Genomic DNA, 26483 nt, shown 5'->3' with positions numbered 1-26483 from the left:
TGCTATACCCACAATAACATTTAAGTATAGTATAAGTATATATACTCTTTTGATCCCGTGAGGGAAATTTGGTCTCTGCATTTATCCCAATCCGTGAATTAGTGAAACACACTCAGCAGACAGTTAACACACAGTGAGGTGAAGCACACACTAATCCCGACGCAGTGAGCTGCCTGCTACAACAGCGGCGCTCGGGGAGCAGTTAGGGGTTGGGTGTTTTGATCAAGGGCACTTCAGCCGTGGCCCACTGGTCGGGGCTCGAACCGGCAACCCTCCGGTTACAAGTCCAGAGTGCTAACCAGTAGGCCATGGCTTCCCTCGTTTAGCCCCTGCCAAGCCTCAGTGCTAAAAATGGTCATTTGTTTGAATACTTGAATACTAAAAAATATATATTTGGCTGGTCTCAGGGGTAAGAGAGAAAGGAGATTGGTGGATCATCTTTTATCCAAAGCGACTTAGCTGTTGGTTCAATAATCCTTTCTCGTTGGGGGTATATTATCTCTGGTAGTCCTAGGCTAAGGACTAGCCCCCCCTAAGGACCAGTCACAAAATTAGCCCCAGGCCTAACCCTCCACGATGGCCAGTGGTGTCTCCTAGCAACAGTGTGTTGTGTCTCAGAATAATCTCATGTATATTATCATCATGTGTGGCTCTTGTCCCATTAAAGGAATGGCATTTGAAGGTAGTGTTAGTTCTTATTTTCACCTGGGTGACTGAGCAGCTGCTGCGTTTGTGAATCCAATGCTCACAGTGCTGACAGTAGATAGAGTTGTTGCCATCTCTTTTGGACCACACACTGCATGGCCATTTCTGCATGATCCACTGGCAGTTTTGTATTATGCGTAATGATGAGTATTTCACATCATCACGTTCATGTTCACATGTCACTTTAAGGCCTTTGGATTTCAGTCTGGAGCTAGTCAGTTGTTTCAAAGAACAACCTAAATTCCTAGAGAAGTTTATGATATGGCCCACTTAAGGGAGATTGTTACTTTCAAGGTCCTTTTTTGGTAGACTCTCTTTCTCATTGATTGTGGGTTTGGGTGCGTGCCTGTATCACTTTTACTGCTGAATGGTCATACCCAGAACACCTCCCAGTTCTGAGAACAACAAGGACATTTCTTAGATACATAAAGCCACTGGTTTCAGCACTAGTCACATGTAAATTGAAACAGCCAGCTTCTCAAAGTCTGCTGGCAACTTGCCTCGACTGTTCTGTCATACATTGTGCATGTGTGTGTATGGGATTGTGTGTGTGTGTCTTCCCTCAGTAGCACTTTTCAACCTTCTCACCATTTTATCATCCTGTACACACATATGTGTAGTTGAACTTTGATCCTAGTTTGTTCTGTCTGCTTTGGCTATGAACTCTAATCCCCTATACTCTCCTTTTTCTCCTGTGTTCTCAGTATTAACGGGCAAAGCCCACAACTTTTTTTTTCTCTGTCCCGCTTTTGGTTTTGGCACACACACACACACACACAAACAGAGAGAGAGACAGACAATATTTATTCCGTTTCACAGATGAGTGCCAAGGTTTGTCAAATTACAAAATACTGTGGGCAAAGATTTGGCCTTCTAAAGACCTCATCCAATTTGGATTCTCTAATGTAGGTCACTGTTTTATGTGTGTAAGTAATAGGAGGAAATTGATATACTACAGTCAGTCACTGGTTACAGCCATGTGAAGTCTGCAGCATATGATATCATGTCGAAGCATGGTCTGATTACCAGAAGAATGTACACTTTTGAACGTGTTCAACATTTATGTCACTAGTCATATTAAAATATGCATGTATACATCCAAAGAAGAGCAAAGTGGTCTCCTCTCTCTCTAAGTTAGTGTCGTTGTTATCAGATCACATGCCTCTGTGCCAGCCTCATCAGAGCTTAATGCTCACTGAATACGACAGCTGTGTTGACAGTCTCCAGGGCCCCAGTGCGTTATGAGGCCCTTTGTGATCAACACACATCTGAACACGGTTCAGTGCCCCTTCACTTGTACTGAGCTGACCTGTGACCTGACCACTTTCAGTGCACTCTCTAAAACTCATTCAGTCTAGAGCCTACTGTACCACACAGCAGTATTCATGCTGCTTTAGAATACATAGAGAACACTGTCTAGTATTCCTCAAAAACACACGGCAAACCTTTACATGTGGATCGAGAAAGTAAAAAAAAAAAACGAATATATTCCATGAACAGTTTAATACAGTATATAATATACAACTGAATATATTATATTCTAAATAGAATTTTGCTTTGGTGTTGAAAAGATCTGTAGAGATAGCCAGTTATTGTTGATTGCTGTGAGCAATAGTGTGAGATTATTTTTCCATCTTTTGCAATTCTACAAAGAAAAACCCATCGAAAAGTGGATTTTGGCAAAATGACTTGATTTTCTCTGGCTCCACTAAATGAACACAAGGAGAAAACGCTAGAGAACGGAGAGCTAAAAGAGCTGGTTTATGCACCACCCCATGTTCAATTATAAATCGATTCTGGGGGAATAAATAGCCCTCACTGAGTTATTGGCTGGGAGCAGAGGACAAAAAATAGCACAAGCCTGTGGCAGAGCAGAGTTAAGTGTATGTTGATGCAATCATGAGAGGCAACTAGAAAGGTAGTCAGAGAACAGGAAATTCAAGGCCATCATTCTCTGTTTATTAGCAATTGTCTCAAAAGTAAAATGGCTGGAATATTGCTTCAAAGGTTGTTGTAGAAAGTAGTATATACTTATATGAGTATATATTAACTTACACTCTTATATGAGTATATAAATGTTGACATTTCTGTCTATCATACTGTAGCAATGAAAGACGAGAGAGCACTGCAGGACTTTTGAAAACTGTGTGTATCGAGATAAAAAAAAAAAATGTGGTACAATAATTACATGCTGTGTCTCAATTGAAACATCTGATTTTACTCAATAAAGCCTTGAACAGTGACACTGTCTGACACTAAATAGTGCTGCTCTGCATCCTGGGACTAGTGAAAGAGTTAACCGTGGCTCAGCTCTCAGCCTCTTCCGACGGGCTGTGGACAAATTAGTGGGACAGGAACCTGGCAGCTTCCTAGGCCTTTGCCCCATGTGACCAGACTAAACAAGCACTGTCAGTCAGTCCCACAGCCTCTCCAGTAGGCCAAAGTTCAACAACTGCACTCGGATGCCTGCAAGCAATTAGACAATGACATCCTGAGCTATAGAGCAGGAGCGGAGTGGTGTGAGGGGGGTTACCCTAGGTCATTTGGTGCTGTTGCCATAGCAAAGCTAACAGTCTCACTTCATTCAGCATGAGAAAGGTCAGATAGATCATGTGTCTTTGGTTAATTTTTCTTTTCTCTGTTTTTTTTCCCTCGCTCCACTTTCAAGGAAAGAGGTGCTTGGCTGTTAGTTTGAATGTTATTTTAATATGTAGTTGAAACATTTTTAAGGAGCTAATTAATCAATTGCCTCTTCAAAAATGCCTTTCTAGTCATTAAAGAAAATAGATGATGGTGCAATAATTAACATTTTGTGGTTTAGTTCCCATATGTGCTGTATGGGTCATTTAGTGATCGTCCAGTCCTAAGAATCAAACAGATTTTGTGGCTATAGTGTAAGAACTTGCCAACATCATCCATAAGTGAATTAGACCCTATGTGTCATAAAAGCATACAATGAAACTACACAAAGAAATATTTTAACTCTCGTGCGTGGACTTCGCAGAGCAAGCCAACTTCTCATCTGGTCAGGTCAATCTTTAGGTAAAACAGGGGTCTCAAACACCGGGCCCGCGGGCCAAAACCGGCCCGCGACGTATGTCAAAATAATAATGTAATCCGGCCCTTGAGGCTATTCTTAATTGCGACAAACAACGATACTGATTAAAGTAGACGATAGATCCAAGTACGGTGACAAATTTAATTTGTAGCCTATACTGCTCCATATGTGCTAGACATCCAGAGCTAGATTCAAACCCAAAATCGCTGCGCAAAGTTTTCAGGAAATACTTGTATTGATGGGTTTCATCAGGTCCCTTTCCACAGGTGTATTAATCAAGCACCATGCAGTCTGCATTGATAATCAAGGTGCTTGATTTTATACACCTGTGGAAAGGGACCTGATGAAACCCATGAATTACACGCGAGAAACACAAAGACGTGCATTTGTAATGACGCGGAAGCGATGCAGGCCATAGTTTTGCACAAATTGAAGCAGAAATAGGCCTACACAGGCCCGGAGTGGGTAATCGGGAGAATTCCCGGTGGGCCGCTTCACTTTTGGGCCGGACGAGGGAAAAATATTGGCATTTGTCACGTTAATCCAGTGTTTCTTCAACTTTTTTTCTGGGGACCCACTTTTTAAAAATGACAGACTATCGCGACCCAACTCTTGACGGTGGTAGTTAGCAAACTAATCTATCTTATTTTAAAGTTGGCACACACGTTCGCATTCTATGCCTAACACCGCAGCCTCTGCATGGGTTGTTCTCCCCTCCCCAGAAGAGATAATTGGTTGGGTCCATATAGCCCGTCTTTCCTAAAAAGTTTTCTCACATACCAGCCGGCCCGGCCCTACCGTAGTGATAAGCGTCAGGGAGGATGGATGGTAGAAAGATGCCATGAGTGACTGAAAAGGCCAGGTAAAAAAGACGAAAAGTATTGGAGGGAAATTCTGCCAAATGTGCCATGCTTCCAATTTTTTTTGAAGAGGACAGACATTGGCAACTGGTAAAGAGAGATAGCCATGACGGCGTAATTGGGCTAATAACCTACTGGACGTTGTAGCGTGTCAACCTATTCGCAAGTAACATATTAAATGAATTAAAATATTAGCATGGTATCATCCAATATGGCTATTCATAGACTTTTATAATATTATGCAAATATTGATAACAAAACTCAAGCTTGTGCAGTAGCCTATAGGCCTAAAAACAAAAGTAGGCCTAGCCTGAGCAACAGATCAGCCAGTCCCCCGCTGAAAATGATGAGCCCGAAATTAACTATGACTATAGGGACAAGTAGAAACGATAATAGAGTTAACCATTATGAATTAAAGTTATTTTATGGAAGAAAAAACAGTAGGCTATGACAGTAGGCTACATGATCAACTTATATGGCTTGTTTGGGTGTAGTAAAGGAGCAAATCACCAAACAACAACATAAAAAAACATGTAAACAATAGCCTATGCCTCTTAGTGGAATTGTGGGATACATTTCAAATGCTTTATTTCTTCCTTCCTGTTTTTGTTAACTTATCAACCTATCCTTGTGGAATATTAGCCTATAATAAAAACTACAGGATAGTAAGAGCTGAAATGTTGCCTTATTTATCCAATTTCCACCACCACTAAAAAAGTGGACCGGTCTTGGGCCTGAAACTCCCGGGCTGAAAAGTGGCCCCACTCCCGCCCTGGGCCTACACCTAATGTTGAAAAACGTTCACGTGTGATGAAGTCTTAGGTAGGCTATGTTATTCACCTATTCTGATTCTGAAGGAGAATATCCTTATTATGATCGATCGTCTATTGACAGTGATAGTCACAGTGCGTCTGTGAATGGAGGTGCGTCTTTGCGTGTACGACGGTGTCCACTAAGCATACCATGCTTATTTCGACCCTCTGCCCAACATAGCTTGGAGGTTGCAGTGGTAATCGTGATGAAAGTGTCCGTAATGGACGTGGTACAGACAGCAGGGCTAGTAGAAACAGGGCTCTAAAGAACTACAAAGTCACCCGCAATATGATGTGAACTTCTGGGTACTTAGATTACCCGCGATATATAGGAACTGATTTGACCAGAATACTTTATTGTAGGCCTTGTGGTTTAGTAATACATCACTAAACCATATACATCTTAGGTGTTGGTATACATCTTAGGTGTTTTCCTGTTAATTTGTTATGTGGGTAAAAAAGGAAAGTAAACCTGCTCAAATATGTTCATCCAGTATTTACTTAAAGGTGCATAATTTGAGGTGCTTGCCATCCAGTGATGGGTACATTTACCCCCTTCATGAACTTTTGTTTATACTCAAAGATTTTTACATTTACAGTAGGACTTTATCTCTGACCACTTTCAAGCCATGGCCTTTTGAAATGTTGATATAAAAATCCAATGGTGTTGCTTTCTTAACCCTGACACCTAGTTTGCCAGGTTTAAAAAAGTTATGAGAGGAAAATATTTTTATTTGGTGTGAAACACACACATACCCGTTTTTATGGTTTTTGTTTGTTTTATAATTTGTATTAATATTTATTTTATCATTATTTTATTTATAAGCTAAGGTTGCTAGCACAGGTGTCTAAAACTAGATAAAAACACTTGCACTTTCTGTTTGCAGTTTTGTGTGGTATTTGAAAAAAAGAACATTGCATTTTCAGAAATAGCCGGCCCTCCAATCAGATGACGTTGGCAGAAGTGGCCCCCAGCTCATTTGAGTTTGAGACCCCTGGTGTAGGCTATTAGCCTACACGCGAGAAACATGAAGACGTGCATTTGTTTGTAATGACGCGGAAGCGATGCAGGTCATAGTTTTAGTATAGGCTAAGTATAAGTATAAGTATATATACTCTTTTGATCCCGTGAGGGAAATTTGGTCTCTGCATTTATCCCAATCCGTGAAACACACAGCACACAGTGAACACACAGTGAGGTGAAGCACACACTAATCCCAGCGCAGTGAGCTGCCTGCAACAACAGCGGCGCTCGGGGAGCAGCGAGGGGTAAGGTGCCTTGCTCAAGGGGTTCGAACCGGCAACCCTCCAGTTACAAGTCCGAAGGGCTAACCAGTAGGCCAAGGCTGCCCTAGTTTTGCACAAATTGAAGCAGAAATAGGCCTACACCAAATGTTGAAAAAACGTTCACGTGTGATGAAGTCTTGGGTAGGCTATGCTATTCACCTATTCTGATTCTGAAGGAGAATATCTGCCTTTTGGAGATTATATAATGATCGATCGTCTATTGACAGTGATAGTCACGGTGCGTCTGTGAATGGAGGTGCGTCTTTGCGTACGACGGTGTCCACTAAGCATACCATGCTTATTTCGACCCTTTGCCCAATATAGCTCGAGGTGGCGGTGGTAATCGTGATGATAGTGTCCGTAATGGACGTGGTACAGACAGCTCTGAAGAATTACAAAGTCACCCGCGATAGGAACTGATTTGACCAGGCTACTTTATTGTAGACCTATAATAACGGTTTGTGGAACAGGCTAGTATAGTTTATATTGTTACATCTTAGGCCTACTGTTTTCCTGTTAATTTGTTATTTGGGTAATATGACAAAAAGAAAGTAAACCTGCTCAAATAGTTCAACATCCAGTATTTACTGAAAGGTGCATAATTTGAGGTGCTTACCATCCAGGGGCAAATTAGATGGGCACATTTACCCCCTTCATAAACTTTTGTTTATACTCAAAGATTTTTACATTTACAGTAGGACTTTATCTCTGACCACTTTCAAGCCATGGCCTTTTGAAATTTTGATATGCCAGGTTTAAATAAGTTATGAGAGGAAAATATTTTTTTTTGGTGTGAAACACGCACATACCTGTTTTTATGCTTTTTTGTTTCTTTTCATAATTTGTATTTATATTTATTTTATCATTATTTTATAGCACAGGTGTCTAAAAATAGATAAAAAAAGACTTGCACTTTCTGTTTGCAGTTTTGTATTTGAAAATACAGTATTTGAAAAAAAAAAACATTGCATTTTAGGAAATAGACATTCTTTTTTGTATTATTCTTTAACACTGACGCGGGCCTCCAATCAGATGACGTTGGCAGAAGTGGCCCCCAGCTCATTTGAGTTTGAGACCCCTGAGGTAAAACATGAAAGCGTCACAGTTGTTTCTCACTGTCAGCCTCCCTATAAGCAGTTGCCCGGCAACCACCTGTGACCTAGTATCCCTCATAGCTGACCCCCATAACCTTGGCAAGCATTTGATTGTGTCCTGATCCATCACACCCCAGAGGAGTCACCGAGGGTGTGCCCCATTGTGAGAGAGTGGTTGTGGGGTTGATGGTGGGGGAGGGGGCAAAGGGGTGATGCCCTCTGTTGGCCACTCCTTTCCACCCCTGTCTGACACCCTCTAGTGATCATTTCTCTTCCCTTCCCTCCCCCTTTCTGTGTCTAGCCTTTCCTCCACTGCTCTTCTCTCTCTCTCTCTCGCTCTCTCTCTCTCACTTTCCCTGATAATCCATCTGTCTCTCTCACACACACACTCTCACTTTCTTTCTCTAACTCAGCACGCCTGTTCTTCCATCTCATACTTTCTGGCTCTGGCACTCCCTTGGCTTCTCTCCCTCCCTCCCTCTCCTGCCTCTTTGACCTTGAGTTGGGATGTTGCCCTGGGGGCTTTTTTTTTTAACTCATTCAGAGCCAAGTCCTGGAAAATGGCTGCCATAGCACAACCCAATCAGTTGTCAACTGCCTGTACTTTTCTTCTCAAAATGTGGTGCGAAGTGAGAATGATCTGTTAGTCCTCTATGTAGATGATCTCCTGGTGGATTGGGAAGTTAGTGTTCTTCCATGTGATGTAAATGGTTAAACACAACGCCTCCACTCCCCCATTTCTAATGATGCCCGCAGGACTTTTGTTTTCATCTGAACTGCCATGACCCGAGCATGTCTGAATCATTCTGGATCTGCTCGACTGCCTCTCTTTCATTCCTGTTTGATGTCTATGTAGAGAGAGATAGAAACAGAAAAAGCAAGTGAGAGAGAGAGATAGAGAGAGAGAAGCAGGATGGGGATAAATCACAAACACAGAATGAGAAGGCAGTAACATAACTTTAAAAAAAAGATCATCTTCCATACACCATCCTCCAACATCCAATGAGAACAGATTGGGAGAGTTCACATGGTGTGGGATACAGGGTGCACAAAAGAAACAAAAGTCGGGTAGTGAGGCTTCCAGGGGGCCTTTGTGTTCCCTGAGTTGTAACTGCAGATGAATGTGATGCTAAGGCAGCTCGGACCTTTGACCTCAGCCGTCTCCTGGCCAGCATTCCAGCTAAGCATACACGGAAATGCTCCTCAGCATAAATCACAGAGCAGAGTTTCCATTTTGTGTCTAATGTGAAACACTCTCACAACATTACAGTTTTGCCAGTGCAGTGGTTTTGGCTAGAGTGGTCCTCATCAGTGGCCCTGAAGTAGATAAGCTCATAACATGTTAAACATCATTAACATTATATATGTTTTATAATATATATTTAATTTAGTTATATATAGTTATACTTAGTTATATATTTAGTTATAGGCTTGAATCTCCACTCTCCAATGATTTTGCACTATATTTGCATAAAACTAGCTACTTTCAGACAAAGGTGTCAGTCCGCATGTTCTGCAGATGCCAAGCGGTTGGGCCATATTCTGAACAACATAACTGGACATTTGGAACTCTGAAATTAGCCGGCTCTTACACTACTCCCCTACTAGTATTTCCGTCTGACATTATGTAAATGAGCTCAAATCTGAACAAAGCGGAGAACATGCAGAGATTCTGTTCATGTGTGTGTTCAACCACGCAGAGATTCTGTTCATGTGTGTGTTCAACCACGCAGAGATTCTGTTCATGTGCGTCGGTGTTGTTCACACATAATGTCCGCATGTTAGCATCATATCTGAATCACACAAAGGGTCGGACCTCCGTTTGACAAAGATCTGCATATGTTGCGAAGGACATGTCTGAAAGCAGCTACAGTTTGTCCCATACTTTTCAGAACTCTATGTCATTGTAACATGGACCTCATTCACCAACATTCTCCTAAATGTCTTATATTGTGCAGAAATTATTATTTAAGTTATAATCTTAAATTGGAGACGTGTGGGTGATTTGTTTGTTAGCTTAAAGCAAGGCCCCCTAGAAAATCCATAAGGGGAGGAGTTGTGCCATGTGCAAATACTCTGGCACATGCCCAAAGCATCTACATTCTATAAGGGGCGTTTGTCCAGACATCATTGAACGTCTTATTTTGTATGGATGCAGCAAATTTCTAAGTTGACATGGTTGCATTTACCAACCTAGCCTCTCTTGGTAATTGATAGACTGAGACAAACAAATCATCCCCTGTCTGCATTTGGACATAATTATACATCTAATAATCTCCCAGAAGTCCTGTGGCTTTTGGTGCAGTAAACGAAGGCGATTCTCTAGGGTCAGGCTTGGCAGGTTTACCCCAAGATTATTATCAACCACACAAAGAAGTTCCAGAAAATTTCCCAAAAGGAATTTGAAATCAAGATCTAAGCAAACACATCCCCCCCACCCCTTGATTTTCTCTCTCTTCCACTTGCCCCTCCCACAAGTCACTACAAGTCTAACAAAACACAAGCCCACTTAAGCAACAGAATTGGCTGTATTTTAGTGTAGGTGCATTTACTGTATGTCTGAATCCACTTTTGGTATTTTGACAGCGGGGAAAATGGTCTCACCATGCAAAGTGCCATCTCTAATTCCTTTAAGAGCAAGGAGCACTTGCACCACAGCGAGTTGGTATAATAATGACAAGTGAACGCTCTCTGCAGAACGCTCTCTGCAGAAACAATCTGCTTGCACGCATGACCATCTATGGAACTCCAGGATTTCACCAAAGCTTGCTCTGCTGAAACAGGTGTGTGTGTGTGTGTGTGTGTGTGACAAGCAGAATATACACACACCTGTACTCGCCTAGGCATTAACCTCATAGATAACAACAAAACAAAGTCTTACATTTAGGTATTTATTTTTACTGTACTGACTGACAAGGAGTTAAAATCGAAAGCATAGCTAGAAAAGAAGTAACTCTCACCCCAGGACCATTCGAGTCAATACAAATCTTAAGGATAGGGGGCGCTGTGGTGTAACTGGCTACAGCGCCCATATCATTGGCGGGTTTGAGTCCGACCTGGGTCATTTCCTGGTCCCACCACATCTCTCTCTCCCACTCGCTTCCTGTTACTCTCTTCACTGTCCTATCAGATTGCATCAAAGTTTTTTGTATCCAGTTTTTAATATTTTTTTTCCGAAGTGTTTACAACTTAGTGTTAACTAATAATTGTTGCAAACTGGTACTACGAATAAAATATTAGTGCATTCCTGGATCTACATCCTTATGCATGCTTCCTGCCAGGACTTTTACAGGCTTTTCCCAAATCACGGAAGTAACGTCGACGCAGCGGTAGCAGAGAGCAGAATCCATCAGGCAAGTGTTATTTAAATAAACTCCTGGTGTACTTACAAACTTTTCAATGCCTCATTTTATGAGTAAAGAACTAGTTGTACTACTGTAGAAGTTTCGTACCATTCAGGGCATTATTAGTGGGGTAATTTACGAGATACTCTATAGGTTCCATAAACGCCTGCAGAAAGTCATTAGTTTCTGACGGCGCTACTCGACCAGGGTTCGACCAAGGGAGAACAGGTTTTGGGAGGGTGTTTGGCACGGGGTCCTGGTGCAAAGTACCCTAGGGTGAAATTACTCCGAACCATCGCTTTAAGGACATTCAGCCAAGCACACTTGCACAGTGCATTGCGTTGCCGGGGACCCCTTGCCAGGGTCTCGCCACTAGGCAGATCACAAGCTAGATATCTTGACAGTGCGCTCTCAAAATAAAAGTGAAATACTACACCTTTCACTTTAGACCAGTCAGTGACGTTACCTTCTTAGTCAGTGACGTTACCTTTTTCTGTGGCTCAAAATGCACAATGAACGCACCAGCATCCTAAGCACATCTTGTTTTTTCACTGACACACCGACAAATAACAAGATGTTTGGACCACAATTGGCAAAATGCAGGGGCGTTTGTCAGCAACCCATCAGTGGACCGCCAGAAAACCCATGAGCAAAACGCCAGCAGATCATCAGATCTGCCCCCAGTGGGCCAACAGTTGCTCTTGGCTTTTAAAAAAAAATATTATTGGGATAGGACAGTGAGGAGACTGACAGGAGGCGAGTGGGAGAGAGAGATGGGGTGGGATTAGGATATAACCTGGGTCCCTATGGGCACTAGGACCCAGGTGTTGTTTTGGCGCTGCAGCAGTTGTGCCACAGTGCCCCCAGGGTTGACAGTTGCTATCTGGGAAGTCAGAGAATGGATATTAGAAATGGGTAACACTACTTGACAGGTGAGTTCATAACACATTCATAGCAGCTGTCATAAACTGCACATAAAGCATTCATGACTGTTTTATGAGACATGACTCAACATTCATACCAAACCTTTCATGAATGTGGAAGACAGAATGACAACAACTTGTCAAAATAAAAGTCCAACAATCGCAAAGCAGCATTGCCGTTTTTGTAAACTAGCCTACATTCAGCTGACCCATATTTGTGTAACCTGGATACCATTCATTTAACCTCTTCAGCCTGAATCGTAAAAGCACACATTGTGTCCCTTTCTTGAAAACATTTAACACATTGTTTTAACCAGCAATGCTTAATATGAAGTAAATTAAGCAAATAGCTAATTTTTTGGTCACTGATTTTTCTGTTTTGCCCTGGTTTCTCCACAACCTACTGCTGTTGTCTGCCTTGGACACAGTGAAAGACACTCACATTTCCTGCCTCTGAACTTGAAAGAGACGGATGGGGTTCCCCATTGTGTTTGGTGGAGAAGCAGATTGTGGTATGTTTTGACTCTGCCAAACCCAACCTGACAAACTGCTGGCTTTTCAAATGATTCATACTTTCTTTCTCTCTTTCTCTCTCACTCTCTCTCCTCCGCCTCCTCTTTTTTACTTTTTCCTTCATTGTGTGGGGAAAAAATCCAGACAGAAGAGGTTCCTAAATATCAGTTATCCACTGCCAAGCAGCCTTATGTTTGTTCTCATTCATACAGAGACAGCACTCTCCCAAGTTTAACAACCACTCTTCTGATTTAACTTCTAGGAAAGTCAAATGTGTATACAGCAGTAAAGAATACTGACAAAAATGTTTGTCTGTAGATAGTAGCATGACAAAATTCTGTACACAGAATAGTAGGAGGTCTGAGTGGAGACACACACATTTTTTTTACTGTATTCCTTAAAAGTAACATTGAAATGGGAACTTTAGAAGCCTGTTTTTTGTCATTGTTTCTTGACTATCTTGTTCATCATTTATGGTTGAGATGTATGCTGAATAAGTGGCTATGTCAATCATATGACAATGTTAAAATAGCTGTATGTTAACTCTTTTCTTCTTTCTTAGTGTTCTTTTTGGTGGAAACACTGTGGCTTGCAAAAAGGATGGACAAGCTTTCTGCAGAGTCATACCCTAGAGCCAGGGCCAACGTCCATAAACCTAATCCCACTGTCTGAACTCCTAGACTCCATAATTTTCTATGCACAATCACACCACATACAAAACATTCAAGTACAAAATAAAAAGGCATATACACAGATTCACATAGACACACACACATACACGCACGCACACACACACAGACACATTCCTTCTTTCTAGTACGCTTTCTCTCTCTCTCTCCTCTCTCTAGTTTTATCACACTTCATGTATTTTATTGGCACATAGCTGAGGGATAGCCTCAAAGCCACAAACTAACTTAGGGTCCAAACAGTTCTAGGCTGTTCTACTTAGGCAGCAGTCACGAAGCAAGCAACAAAGTGACAAAGCTAAGAAGTGCAGTGATACTAAAACAGTTTGACAGACAGACTTAACATAATTTAGCCACAGAAAACTGAACATTGTGAATGGTTGAGCAGCTATTTTTACATTTGAATGTCCATGTTTGGTTGTACTTTGAAACCCCAGTCTCCTTCATATTGTTATATGCAGTACCATGCATCCCCTACAATTCTATGACTTACAGGTTTCATATGGAGAAGAATTTAGATTCTGTTTATACAAGTTGCCGTTTAGGATCCACCTAATTTGTTACAGCAGACTATGAATACTGCCCCTTATTGCAATCTTTCAGTTACCGGAAAACCACAGAGGTCACTGTTGAGTGGTGCTCTGCATCATTTCTTGTGTCTTTTTTTTCCAGCTGACTGTGTATTGCTATCACATGGTCATAGATTAGTATCTCTGAAATCAAATGTTTTTTCTTACATGGACTGGGCTGTAATTTACCATACTGATCATGTAGACATCTTGAATTATGTCAGGAAGAACCCTTACATATTACATACCCTTACCCCTTCATTACCAAAAGTGTCAAGGAATCAAGATATGCAGTTTTTCCAAGTCTGCTATCACCTCTTCTCCTTAACAATCTCAGAATGTGCAGAGTTTCGATGGAGGGAGACTAGCTGCTCCACTGGCTTGGCTGTTGAGCCCTTTATTTCACCACTTCAAGTTTGGGCTTGGGCCAGCGAGTTGTTTTTTTCTTGCCGAGTGGGATGATACATGATGATACATGAGATGTGGCTCTTGGATATAACTTATCATATAAGCAAGGAGGTGTGACTAAGATGGAGGTTACAGAGATTTCCAAGAACCTGTCAAGGTATTCAGTATCTGCTCTCAACCACATCAGGCTTTCAGATTGTTGTTTTTATGTCTTTGTGGTCTGTGTTCTTGTTTGTGTGTGTGTATGAGATAGATAGATAGATAGATAGATACTTGATTGACTTGAATTGATCCTCAAGGGGAAATTCAAGATGTGTGTGTGTGTGTGTGAGAGAGAGAGAGACAGAGCATCACACGCATAGCAACATGACACAGAGTAAACAAAACAAAAACAACTTGTTTGAAATAGGAAACTTGCCAATGTCATGAACGCAATGTAGATTAAGACATTTTTTTGCAAAAAGAAAGGACAAAAAGGGGAAAAAGGTCATGAGCTGTGCCAAGAAATTTGCAACAATGAGAAAATCAATCACAAGGGCCTCCAGCCTCCTAAATGCATATTAAAACCCTACTGTAGTAAAAAAAAAAATGGTACAGTGTAAATGCATCTCTCATGAGGATTTTCCAGTAGACCTACAGATATTTTGTATTTCTCAGCAGAGTGCGCCACCTACTGTTTTCTTTAACTCAGTGATGTTATTTTTGACCAACAGCAGTGCAGCATCTTTATACCACATTATTTAAAGAGGTACTTCACCCTTAAATGTATTGCACACACGCAAAACTTTCTGATGCACCAGAAACTTGAAACAAATATTTTAGACATGTCCCTTTAGGCCTCTGTAGTACTTAAATTGTCCTAAACCTTTTTTGACATCTGCCATATGACATCACAGCAATTTCAGTCAAGCCTTTCTCAGTTGACCTTTTAGAGAAGTAGCAGATGTATTCCATTATATGGTCTGCAATTCTGTGAGACCATACCAGTATCTTTAACAATCACTTCTCCGTCCTTGAGCTGTCAGTAAGGGCTCATCCCCTCTGATATCTGCTAAGTCAGTTTAAAAAGTGCATGCCCGCCAAGGTAAGCCAGCTTGCACCACTTGGCATGTTGGTATCCAAACACATCACCCTCAATCAGAGAGTGCCCTTAACTTGGCATAGTACTAAGTATAGCCTAAGACTCCCCCTTTGGAGAACTCGTCCAAAAGGACATTCATCTTGACTGGTATATTTGTAATAGGATCAGATGTACTGAATATATCCCTGGTAATAAATTCATTCGTATGAGTCAGCATATCAATAAAGTTTTTTTAATCATTGTATCATGTTACAACTCAAAATAATGATCATATTTTAGCACTAGATGAAACAGCAAACTTATACTTTCACACTATTATGTTTTTGTTTTAAAACACCATGGTAAAACTAATCCGATCTCCATCCACACATTTGCCATTCCAGAACCTCCTTTACTCTGGATTCCTGAAGTGTGGATTTCATGACCATTAGCACAAATCACATGAACAGTCATGTAATTGCCAGCATTGTAAAATGTAGAATTTAACTGATATGTTATTAAAGACAGCAAGGCCAGTAAAGCTTGTATTTCATTCTCCATCTTGCATTTACCCAGTTAGTCATGGAGAGAGAAGAAACATCCGACTGACAATCACAATGTCCAAACATGAAGGGAACATGATCTTTTTCAGGTGTTTGCAGATTTTGCTGTCAATATTAAAATGCAGAGCCAAAGTTTCCAAATGAAATTTTCGCATCATTCTGTTTCGGTAGTGTAGCTGAGAGGCAAAAATGTAACAAAAGTGTTTTGGATTCAAACAAAAACAGAACAGTGTGGATGTGGCCTAAGAAAGGTCTTGCCCTTGCAGAGGGCACTTGCCCTCTCTCCTAAATAAATCACTCTTCAAGCACTTAGACACTGTTTTTTTTCTTTTTATCTCAGAGCTATTCAGAAGGCTTTGACATGTTCTTTATAGTTTGATGCTTCTGCATACTCTCCTCCCAATCTGCACCATTGAACTTCTCTACAGTCACGCTGCACACTGTCCCTGAGTCCAAACAATGAGGTGCTACCCCTTTAAGGAGGAAAACACAAACATGAATTAATAAACAAATCTCACAGCAGGCTCAGATATCATCAGAAACAAGGGGTCATTTGTTTGTGTAATTACATGGGTTTCACCGCTTGTTTAATATGTGTAAGATCACTGAATCGCCCTTGAGTTATTCTTTACCAAAGCCATCTGGGTTGGAGCGAGGAATGTAGAAACTTTGGACCCCGCATGTTTTGCAGAACATATGTTTGGCTTGGTGCGTGTTGAATGTGTATGTAGTAAGACTGTCCGACCCCTGTTAAACATTAAGACGTTTGTTAATGGAGTCATTGTTATGGAAATTCATAATGCTGAATGTGTGGAAACGCAAAGTTGGTTTACCTTCAGAAGTGTAAAGTTGGCCTTTGGCACAATAAAATGATGGTTCTGCTTTTTTGTACAAATGCTGCAGCTGAGAAGAGAAGAGAAAATACATCTACAGTCTGGAGCCACAGGCAGGATATGAGGAAAGTGGACTGAAGGGCTGTGCCAGAGCTACAGTGCATTGATTTTTGGTCAGATATCACAGGTACTTACTTGCATTCAAATACATGTAGGTCAGGGGTACTCAAGACCTCAAAGCGAACGGCACCACAATGACATCCCCCAGTGTGCTGGACCAGACACTCTTTCTCCCTGTGTGAAAGTACAAAACAAACTGATAATCGTATTTTTGTCATGTGGCCACCCACCATGTCCACTGTGTGTCTCCACAACACCTTTGGGTGTTGACAGAGAGTGACGGTTTTGATTGCTGGCAGTATAGCTAGTGAGAGATTGAATTTAAAAGTACAGTGAGAGATTTTACTTCATTTCAAGCCCATAGCATTTTTTGTCACATTCAGCAATCGTCTCCTCACGACCGTTAGCTGCCCATTCCGTGAGTGCACTCTAAAAACGCCCAGTCTCTGTAGGCAGCCCAGGCTCAGGAAACAAACAAAGTGGGGGCAGCCTGCCCCCCCCCCGCCCCAAAAAAAAAAAACCTGCGTGGAATTTCCATCTGAAAAACTGAATGTGCGGTGAGCTACCTCTCTGGCGTGTTTTATTTGGTCCTTGGTTAATACATAATATTGTTTGTTTTGCTCAAAATCGTCTGCTAATAAATGTAAATATAAACATAATAACAAACAAACACGACTTCCTGTGCAATCCCTGACTGCACTGACTGCACCTTTAAGCCTCTGAGGCATGCAGGACAAAAAAATGGTCTCTGTCTGTCATAACAGCTGTGCAGAATAGACTAAAACAGAAATGCTATACATAACTGCCACATTTGCTTTCCAACTCAGGTTTTTCACACTTGCAAATATATCAGAAAAACCTAAATACACCAGCCATGTGTGACCAAGTTATAAGTAGTCAAGGATGAGGGATTTTATCCCCACAAAAGGTGTCTCAGGAATCACTGCTAGGTTGTACTGTAGGCTGTGATTTAATTATTTCAGACAGTTGTAAGTGTAAGTGTAGGCTATGTGTGTACAATGTGTGTTTCAGCTGCTTTTGTATAGGTCTACTGAGAAGAATAAGTCATTTATCTAATGATGTGATTATTATTTTAGTGCAATATTATACCATAACTGAAAATATATAGCCTAAAGGCTTATGAGGCATCAAATGAAGAAATGTCTTTCTTGTTACTAGACAGTAGACAATTATATTGTAATTTGCGATGAGTTAAGACCATTAGAAATGCCAAAGTCGGACAAACAAACTGAAACTATGTTGACTGGTAGAAAGAGTACGGCATTTTGTCCCACTCTGCAGTCGGGTAAGCAAGACCCAGAGATGGACAAACCAACCATGTCTGTTCATTAATATGTAGGACTTGTGGTGTGGTATTTGAGCCTGAAAACGTGGTGACAACTGGTGCAGAAGACCAAAGTCATGTATGTGGTAGTCTGAAATGATAAAATTAAATTTTGCATTCACACAGAAAACTGCTGCAGAGCTTTTAGCCAGATGTAAAATTCAGTCTATGCCACTCCTGCCACTAACTGCACTGGCTGCACAATTTCCTCTTATCCCAGGGTGACCTTGCAGGATGGCAAAGGGATGGGGGATGGAATCAGCTCTCAGATGGTAGCGACAGATGCGTGCCACATGAGTTCAAAATGGAGGGTAAGAATGTCACATGTTGCTGTGACAGCAGCAACCATGACTTAGACTTAGATAAACCTAGAGTGCAACAATATATTTAATTAACAGTACCCTCCAGAATTATGGGCACCTTTGGTAAAGTTGACTAAAAATAGGTATAAAAATAATCTTTTGCCGATTTATTGTAATCTCACAAGGAAAACAAAGAGGAAAAATCCAACCTTGAAGGGAAGCCATTTTTTTCTGAGAAGAAGGAAAATCTCATAAAGAATTTTTTTTTTTAACAAAAACACGTTGCCCACAATTATTGGCACCCCTAGAAGATCTTATATACAAAATGTAACAGAAGTATTTTCCTATCTTATTTCAACTTTTTCAAGTTAATCAGTGTCTGTAAACTTAGAAGTAGTTCATGACTTTTTCCACTAAGATATGAAAATAAAGTGACACAGAGACCAGAGTAAATAAATCCCGGAGTCCTTTTTCAACAAGAGTATACACTAAATTTAAATAAAAAGAAAGTTGGTTGACATTTGTAAGTCGGGGAATGGCTATAAAAACTAGGTACTTCATTGAAAATGCCCATATAAGACAATAATTAAAAGGCTCTAATCAACTAGAAATGTGACAAACATGCTTGGACAAAGACCCATGGTTATCTTGCCCCCACGCACAGGAGGATGGTAAGTCCCCCAAAAAATCTTCAAAAGTGACCTCACTGCTAATTGATTACCGTATTTTCCGGACTATAAGTCGCACTTTTTTTCATAGTTTGGCTGGTCCTGCGACTCAGGTGCAACATATATATATATTTATATATATGTTTTTTTCCTCTTAATGACACATTTTTTGACTGGTACGACTTATAGTCCGGAAAATACGGTATTCAGAGGGTATGCCAGGTAAAAGCCTTTCCAGTCATTTAATTACAAATGTAAATGGCAGGAGTTACTGAATGGTAGTGTCTGGAAGTGTGGTCTATTGTCAGAATAAATGAAAATTGCACTCTTTGGCAAGAAACACTTTAGGTAGGTTTGGTGTACATGAATGACTATACTGAAAAGAACCCCATGCCTAATGAGAATTATGGTGGAGAGGCTGTGATATTGCGGGACTGTTTTTATTTCCAAAAGCCTTGGGAACCTTATTTAGGTGCATGGTATCATGAACCCCCCCCCAAAAAAAAAAAAAAAAAAACCTGAACATTTTCATAGGAAATCAGTCAGTCTCTGCCAAGACTAAAAGTGGGTCATGATTGGATCATTCATCAGGTCAATGAACCAAAACAAACATCCAGATCAAAACAGAAATGGTTTACTGAACACAAAATTAAGCTTCGGCCATTGCCATCTCAGTCCCCTGATCTAAACTCCAAACAGGGTGAGTCAAAGAGGAGAATGCCCAAGTGTGGACCTAAGAATCTGGATGATCTGGAGAGATTTTGTAAAGATCCCTTGTTTTGTATTCACCAACTTCATGGGGTGTCATAGGAGAATATTACAAGCTGTTTCATTGGCAAAGGGAGGCTTAAGAAGGTATTACAAGCAGGGGTGCCAATAATTGTGGGCAACATGTTTTTGTTAAAAATATTTATTTCTTTATGAGATTTCCCTTTTTCTGAAAATAAATTTCTTCCCTTCAAGGTTGAATTTTTCCTCATTGTTTTCATTGTGAGATTACAATAAATAACCATCAGATTTTTTTTTATACCTGTTTTTAGTCAACTTTAGCAGAGGTGCCAATAATTCTGGAGGGTACTGTAACAGATGTATCGATGTACTACACACATTTTTCATGGGTGCATACATATTACTGGTGATGCTTAAACGCATGGTAAAAGAGTAGGGGGCGTCAATTTCTGTTTACAGTCAACCAGTGAGACAAAAAACTTTGGAGGGCAGAGATCTGTCTCTGGCTTTACCAAGGCTGGTGGTAAGAGATATAACTTTGCAGCCAACAACTATCACATGGCAACAAGAGGTGTGATGTGCCAGTGAGTGGGCCGCAGAAGAGGCTGAACTGAAGATGAAGTTGAGACGAACAAGCTAGAATTGGTGAAAATGTGAAATATTCACATTTTGCCTAAAGACTCATCTGCTACTGAAAGTTATTTTTTTGTGTTTGTGCACTTTTACAGTATTAAAAGTCAAGTTCTGTAGATTGGTGAAAAGTTTACAGTACATTTCCTGTAAAGAGTGATATATATATATATTTTTTTTTTTTTAACTTCTTTTACACTTTTTAGTGTACCGTTTTCACAGAGAAGGTTAAAAATCCAGAAGCATATTTCCCTGCAGCAATATAGAAAAAATGACTTGTAACTGCCTGTTTTAAAATTTGAATAATTTAAATCTTGTTAACTTTCAATCAATTCAGGGACATGCAAATGAGCTGGTGCACTCATAGGGTGATAAGTAGGTTTATTTACTGTTATTATGAGATGGGCGACAATTAGGCTACGGGATAGGTATGCTACATGCTGATTAGGTGCAATATCTTTGCCTGAAATGAATACCCTGGCCATATAGACCCTTTCAACAATAAAAACAAAAACAATGCTTGAACGTTCTATTTGGGCCCCAATCTACTTCCTCTGCATTAAGATAACATGGAATGTTGAAAAGTAAGTCTTGTGGGGCCAACTATGATGCTGATAATGGAACTCTCTTGAAAGGGTCCATAGAAAAAAGGCAGGACTATTATTAACTAACACGGCAGCACTGGTCTTTTGTCGCCAGGGCTTACGGCTCAAGCCTGACGTAGCTAGACTACACAAGTAGGCTAGGTTATGAAGTTTAACTAGACTATGCGGAACTAAAATAACCTATCGGCGATCTGATTACAAACATTTCTGCCCTTGCTAAACTTTGCAGCAGTGTCATGACCACGGCAGTGGTTTGTTAGGCTAAACTCGTCCCAAATCCTATTAACAATTTATTCGGGTACCTTTGGTTTTGCTCTGTGTGTGCCATGAACCTTCTTCAGCCAAGTGACAACGGGATTGGAATTGTTGACTGTAAATCAAAAGAGAATAGGGTAATGGGTTCTTTGACAAACGTACGAGCTATGTTCCAAAAAGGCTGAGGTTAAGAGTAAGACTATTGTAAGTTCACCACACGTGATAGGGCAGAACTCTCGTGCGTCCTTGAGGAATCCGAACCGCAGGCTATAAAAGCATGAGCAGATAACAAGATCACGTGGATAGGCAATGACAGCGTCTGGTCATGTCCAGACTAGCCTTGTGTAGCCCTGTACAAGCTTACTTTATGAAAATACATGGATGTCGGAAAATACTTTGGTTATGGTTATGGATTTAGCAGACGCCTTTGTCCAAAGCGACATATAAATACAAAACAACATAATAATATTTAAAAATGAGCAGGGAACAGATTAAAATCTAGGTCAAATATAGTAAGGAGAATAGTTGTAGTACACAATAATATCAATTCAATCAATAGCCTAATAAAAAAGCAATGTAAAAAAGGGGAAAGGCAATAATAAAACAATAATGTCAATTCAATCAATAATATAAAAACAATAACATGCTAATAAGACTACATTAAGGAGAATATCAATAATAAACAATAATGTCAAATTAATTAACAGCCCAATTAAAATAAAACAACATTATATAAACCATAACACATAAGCGCTTAAACAACTAAGTATATGTTGAATAGGAATGTCTTTAGACCCCTCTTTAATGAAGGAAGTGATTAAATCAGGCGATTATGACTTAATCCTAGCTGTCACCTGTTAAGCTACCACACACAGAACACCTTGTTGAAAAAACACAATATAGCGTAACACAATCACATTTAAAGGTTTTATATAGGCCTATCGGCACTGTTCAAGTTCCCATGTAGAAAACAAAATTAGATCATCACACTTGTGTATAATTATGCGTTTAAAATAAAAATAAAGGCTAGAAAAAACACTTGTTCCTGGAACACCAGCTAGTAAAGTAAATAGTCAACAACGACCAGCAAACAAGTTGGTCAAGGTAGGCCTACACTCTTTCAACAGACCCAGTCACACCCAGTGACGTGGCATATCATGCGTGTCACATGAAAAGCTGGCAAGTTCTGAAGCAAAGGGCATTTCAGTGACCTAAAATAGAAAACCACACCTTACAGACTAGAAATTAGCTATTGGAAAAAAATAAAATGAGACACTAACAACTCTGTGGACAATTTTAGTTAATGTTAGTCATTTTTTATTATTGTAAGCCAATTGCTGCCCAAAGCAATTGTTCTGTCTGAAACTGTTGAAGACCTTGATAGGCCAACCACATTCTCAGCTGGAGGAACCTTTGAGGCGAAGAGATTACTCCCCCCCCCCTTCAGTTTAGGTCTTTTTTCCTAAGATTAGGCTACAACATAGACTACCCTCAACCAGAAATTAAAAAGTCATTGTTAGCTGTCTCCAACAATGGCAGAAGAAGCAGACATTACAAAATAGTGTTCTTCTGTGTAATCTTTAGGTCCTGTTTGATGTGCTGACATGTGAGGCCTAAATTCCACTTAATGTCAATGATTAGCAAGTGCAAGTGAAGCACAGTAGAACCAACAGAGATGGAGTCAGCTTTCTTTTGACCTGACCTACTTTACAGTAGACGCCCCATCTGGCAACACAAACTGTGTTTGGAATTCTTTCAGTCTCGTACTGTAAGCTGCTTTCTAAAACGTGCCCACCGTTTGTTCGTTCTCTTTAACAAACTTTCTGTGGGCTAACGTTATTCTTCATATTTTTGAGTTATGTATGTCTGCTTTGAAAACACATATCCTTGAGAAAGAAGTTGTTTTTTTTGTAGTCTTGAGCAGAGCATGTCATGGCGGGTGTTCGAACATGTTTATAAATAGCCTACACACTGAAATAAGTTGTCCAGATGCCGTGTGTGTAACCTTAGCAAAAAACAACAGTCATTTGAGATAAAATACTGTAGGCCTACATGGACAAGATTGCTCAACACCAAAACTGTTTGCTCGTTGTTGCTTGACACATTGTGATTGCTAATATGATTAACCAATGGCAACCGATAAACAACATTACTATCCAATCACCAAAGAAGGCGTAGCCTAGCTCTAGTTTCTCGCATTTTCTGGGCTCTTCGCGGTGTATCACTCCGCAGCTTTTTTTATTCGAAAGGAAGTGTCAAATATATAACTATCATTTATACTTGCAGTGACAAATATTCATTTTCAAATGTTTTAAATTGTTGACATCAATGTCAATGAAACACACATTGCTTAGAATTTGGAACTATTTTTATAAGCGGAAGGAGAAAATGGCATGACGCCTGTAAAACGTCACAATACCGCTTTTGTATAAATACAGCAACCATCCGCCAGAGCTGCAGATATACCGAAGAACGACAGCTGTGAAAAGAAGCAAAGGAAACCAAAAGACGTAACGTTACATCCTTGTCGGAGTCGAAAGAGTAAGTATTTCTTTCACTACATTTAGAAGTCGTGAATTTTGTTCTCTACGTCTTCATGTTATAACCCGGCTTTCTTGTTTTCATAACCTAGCGCGGTTGGCTAACATATCTAAAATGGCTAACTTGGTTGAAAAGACGACTGCGTCATTATTTTGCTGACCGATTAAAATGTTACTTGGCTGTGATAAGAATATTATACCATGTGACTCGCGATGAATCTGTCCTTTTAATCAATAACTTGGTGGACAATTTGATTAAAACGAAAGTTTCGCTTACTAACGTTAATGTCAGGATTGCTGATTCACAACAGAAACTAACGTTGGACACGGAACAAAGAACCCGGATGTCATAAAATGGCGTCCGTGACTTGCTTTTCAGTCCGACGGAGCTAAACTCATTTCAGCTTTTTTTTGAAGGTCATTTAACGCAATTGTACTGTTCATTTAATGTATTGTTGTAATGGTAGGATTATATATTTATTTGCGTTCAGAAATGTTCCAAGTAATATGTATATTTGTATTTTTCTATTTTGATGCATGACTGAGATGTGGGCATTGTGGATCATACTGACTAGGTTTCTCTCTTTCTCGCTCTTCTTTCCCCTCACTTAAGGTTGAAAGATGCAGATCTTTGTGAAAACACTCACAGGGAAGACTATCACCCTTGAGGTGGAGCCAAGTGACACCATTGAAAATGTCAAGGCCAAAATCCAGGACAAAGAAGGCATTCCCCCAGACCAGCAGAGGTTGATTTTTGCCGGCAAACAGCTGGAAGATGGCCGCACCCTGTCCGACTACAACATCCAGAAGGAGTCCACCCTCCATCTTGTCCTGCGTCTGAGGGGAGGCATGCAAATCTTCGTCAAGACTCTGACGGGGAAGACCATCACCCTTGAGGTGGAGCCCAGCGACACCATTGAGAACGTGAAGGCCAAAATCCAGGACAAAGAAGGCATTCCCCCAGACCAGCAGAGGTTGATCTTTGCCGGCAAACAGCTGGAAGATGGCCGCACCCTGTCCGACTACAACATCCAGAAGGAGTCCACCCTCCATCTTGTCCTGCGTCTGAGGGGAGGCATGCAGATCTTCGTCAAGACCCTGACGGGGAAGACCATCACCCTTGAGGTGGAGCCCAGCGACACCATTGAGAACGTGAAGGCCAAAATCCAGGACAAAGAAGGCATTCCCCCAGACCAGCAGAGGTTGATTTTTGCCGGCAAACAGCTGGAAGATGGCCGCACCCTGTCCGACTACAACATCCAGAAGGAGTCCACCCTCCATCTTGTCCTGCGTCTGAGGGGAGGCATGCAGATCTTCGTCAAGACTCTGACGGGGAAGACCATCACCCTTGAGGTGGAGCCCAGCGACACCATTGAGAACGTGAAGGCCAAAATCCAGGACAAAGAAGGCATTCCCCCAGACCAGCAGAGGTTGATCTTTGCCGGCAAACAGCTGGAAGATGGCCGCACCCTGTCCGACTACAACATCCAGAAGGAGTCCACCCTCCATCTTGTCCTGCGTCTGAGGGGAGGCATGCAAATCTTCGTCAAGACTCTGACGGGGAAGACCATCACCCTTGAGGTGGAGCCCAGCGACACCATTGAGAACGTGAAGGCCAAAATCCAGGACAAAGAAGGCATTCCCCCAGACCAGCAGAGGTTGATCTTTGCCGGCAAACAGCTGGAAGATGGCCGCACCCTGTCCGACTACAACATCCAGAAGGAGTCCACCCTCCATCTTGTCCTGCGTCTGAGGGGAGGCATGCAGATCTTCGTCAAGACCCTGACGGGGAAGACCATCACCCTTGAGGTGGAGCCCAGCGACACCATTGAGAACGTGAAGGCCAAAATCCAGGACAAAGAAGGCATTCCCCCAGACCAGCAGAGGTTGATCTTTGCCGGCAAACAGCTGGAAGATGGCCGCACCCTGTCCGACTACAACATCCAGAAGGAGTCCACCCTCCATCTTGTCCTGCGTCTGAGGGGAGGCATGCAGATCTTCGTCAAGACCCTGACGGGGAAGACTATCACCCTTGAGGTGGAGCCCAGCGACACCATTGAGAACGTGAAGGCCAAAATCCAGGACAAAGAAGGCATTCCCCCAGACCAGCAGAGGTTGATTTTTGCCGGCAAACAGCTGGAAGATGGCCGCACCCTGTCCGACTACAACATCCAGAAGGAGTCCACCCTCCATCTTGTCCTGCGTCTGAGGGGAGGCATGCAGATCTTCGTCAAGACTCTGACGGGGAAGACCATCACCCTTGAGGTGGAGCCCAGCGACACCATTGAGAACGTGAAGGCCAAAATCCAGGACAAAGAAGGCATTCCCCCAGACCAGCAGAGGTTGATCTTTGCCGGCAAGCAGCTGGAAGATGGCCGCACCCTGTCCGACTACAACATCCAGAAGGAGTCCACCCTCCATCTTGTCCTGCGTCTTAGAGGGGGACAGTAATTGTTACAGTACAATCCCTACCCTATCCAATCCTGTCACTTTTTATATTTAATTTTGCTTTTTAAACCCTACATTTTTTTTTTTTTACTCCTGATGACTCAATAAACGCATTTCAAGTTATAA

General features: G+C 41.2%; 2 protein-coding genes across 5 annotated transcripts; one reads left to right on the top strand and one right to left on the bottom strand.

Moving 5' to 3' along the window:
* Positions 1-15558: 15558 nt before the first annotated feature.
* Positions 15559-21703, bottom strand: cenpv (centromere protein V). 4 transcript variants are annotated; one of them, XM_076274013.1, is made up of 6 exons: positions 21589-21703; positions 21402-21484; positions 16911-17009; positions 16716-16785; positions 16515-16629; positions 15559-16355 (listed from the first exon to the last, which is right to left on the bottom strand). In XM_076274013.1, the coding sequence occupies exons 2-6, from the start codon at positions 21440-21442 to the stop codon at positions 16225-16227; spliced, it is 456 nt and encodes a 151-aa protein (XP_076130128.1). In that variant the 5' UTR covers positions 21443-21484; positions 21589-21703; the 3' UTR covers positions 15559-16224. The 4 variants fall into 4 exon arrangements, with proteins under 4 accessions (XP_076130128.1, XP_076130130.1, XP_076130127.1 ...); XM_076274015.1 differs by having other exon boundaries at positions 21417-21484; XM_076274012.1 differs by having other exon boundaries at positions 21402-21645.
* Positions 21704-23774: 2071 nt separating this feature from the next.
* LOC143111756 (polyubiquitin-C) lies at positions 23775-26483 on the top strand. Its single transcript, XM_076274011.1, has 2 exons — positions 23775-23910; positions 24523-26483. Exon 2 carries the CDS (start codon positions 24531-24533, stop codon positions 26358-26360), a length of 1830 nt encoding a protein of 609 aa, XP_076130126.1. The 5' UTR covers positions 23775-23910; positions 24523-24530; the 3' UTR covers positions 26361-26483.

Source organism: Alosa pseudoharengus, unplaced genomic scaffold (genome assembly GCF_046254945.1).
Source record: "Alosa pseudoharengus isolate Yale_2024_CS ecotype anadromous, Long Island Sound unplaced genomic scaffold, YU_APseudo_1.1 YU_APseudo_1.1_scf_8, whole genome shotgun sequence".
In the NCBI taxonomy this organism is placed as follows: domain Eukaryota; kingdom Metazoa; phylum Chordata; class Actinopteri; order Clupeiformes; family Clupeidae; genus Alosa; species Alosa pseudoharengus.
Note: the sequence above shows the minus strand (reverse complement) of the source record. Positions and strands in the feature narration are given on the sequence as shown.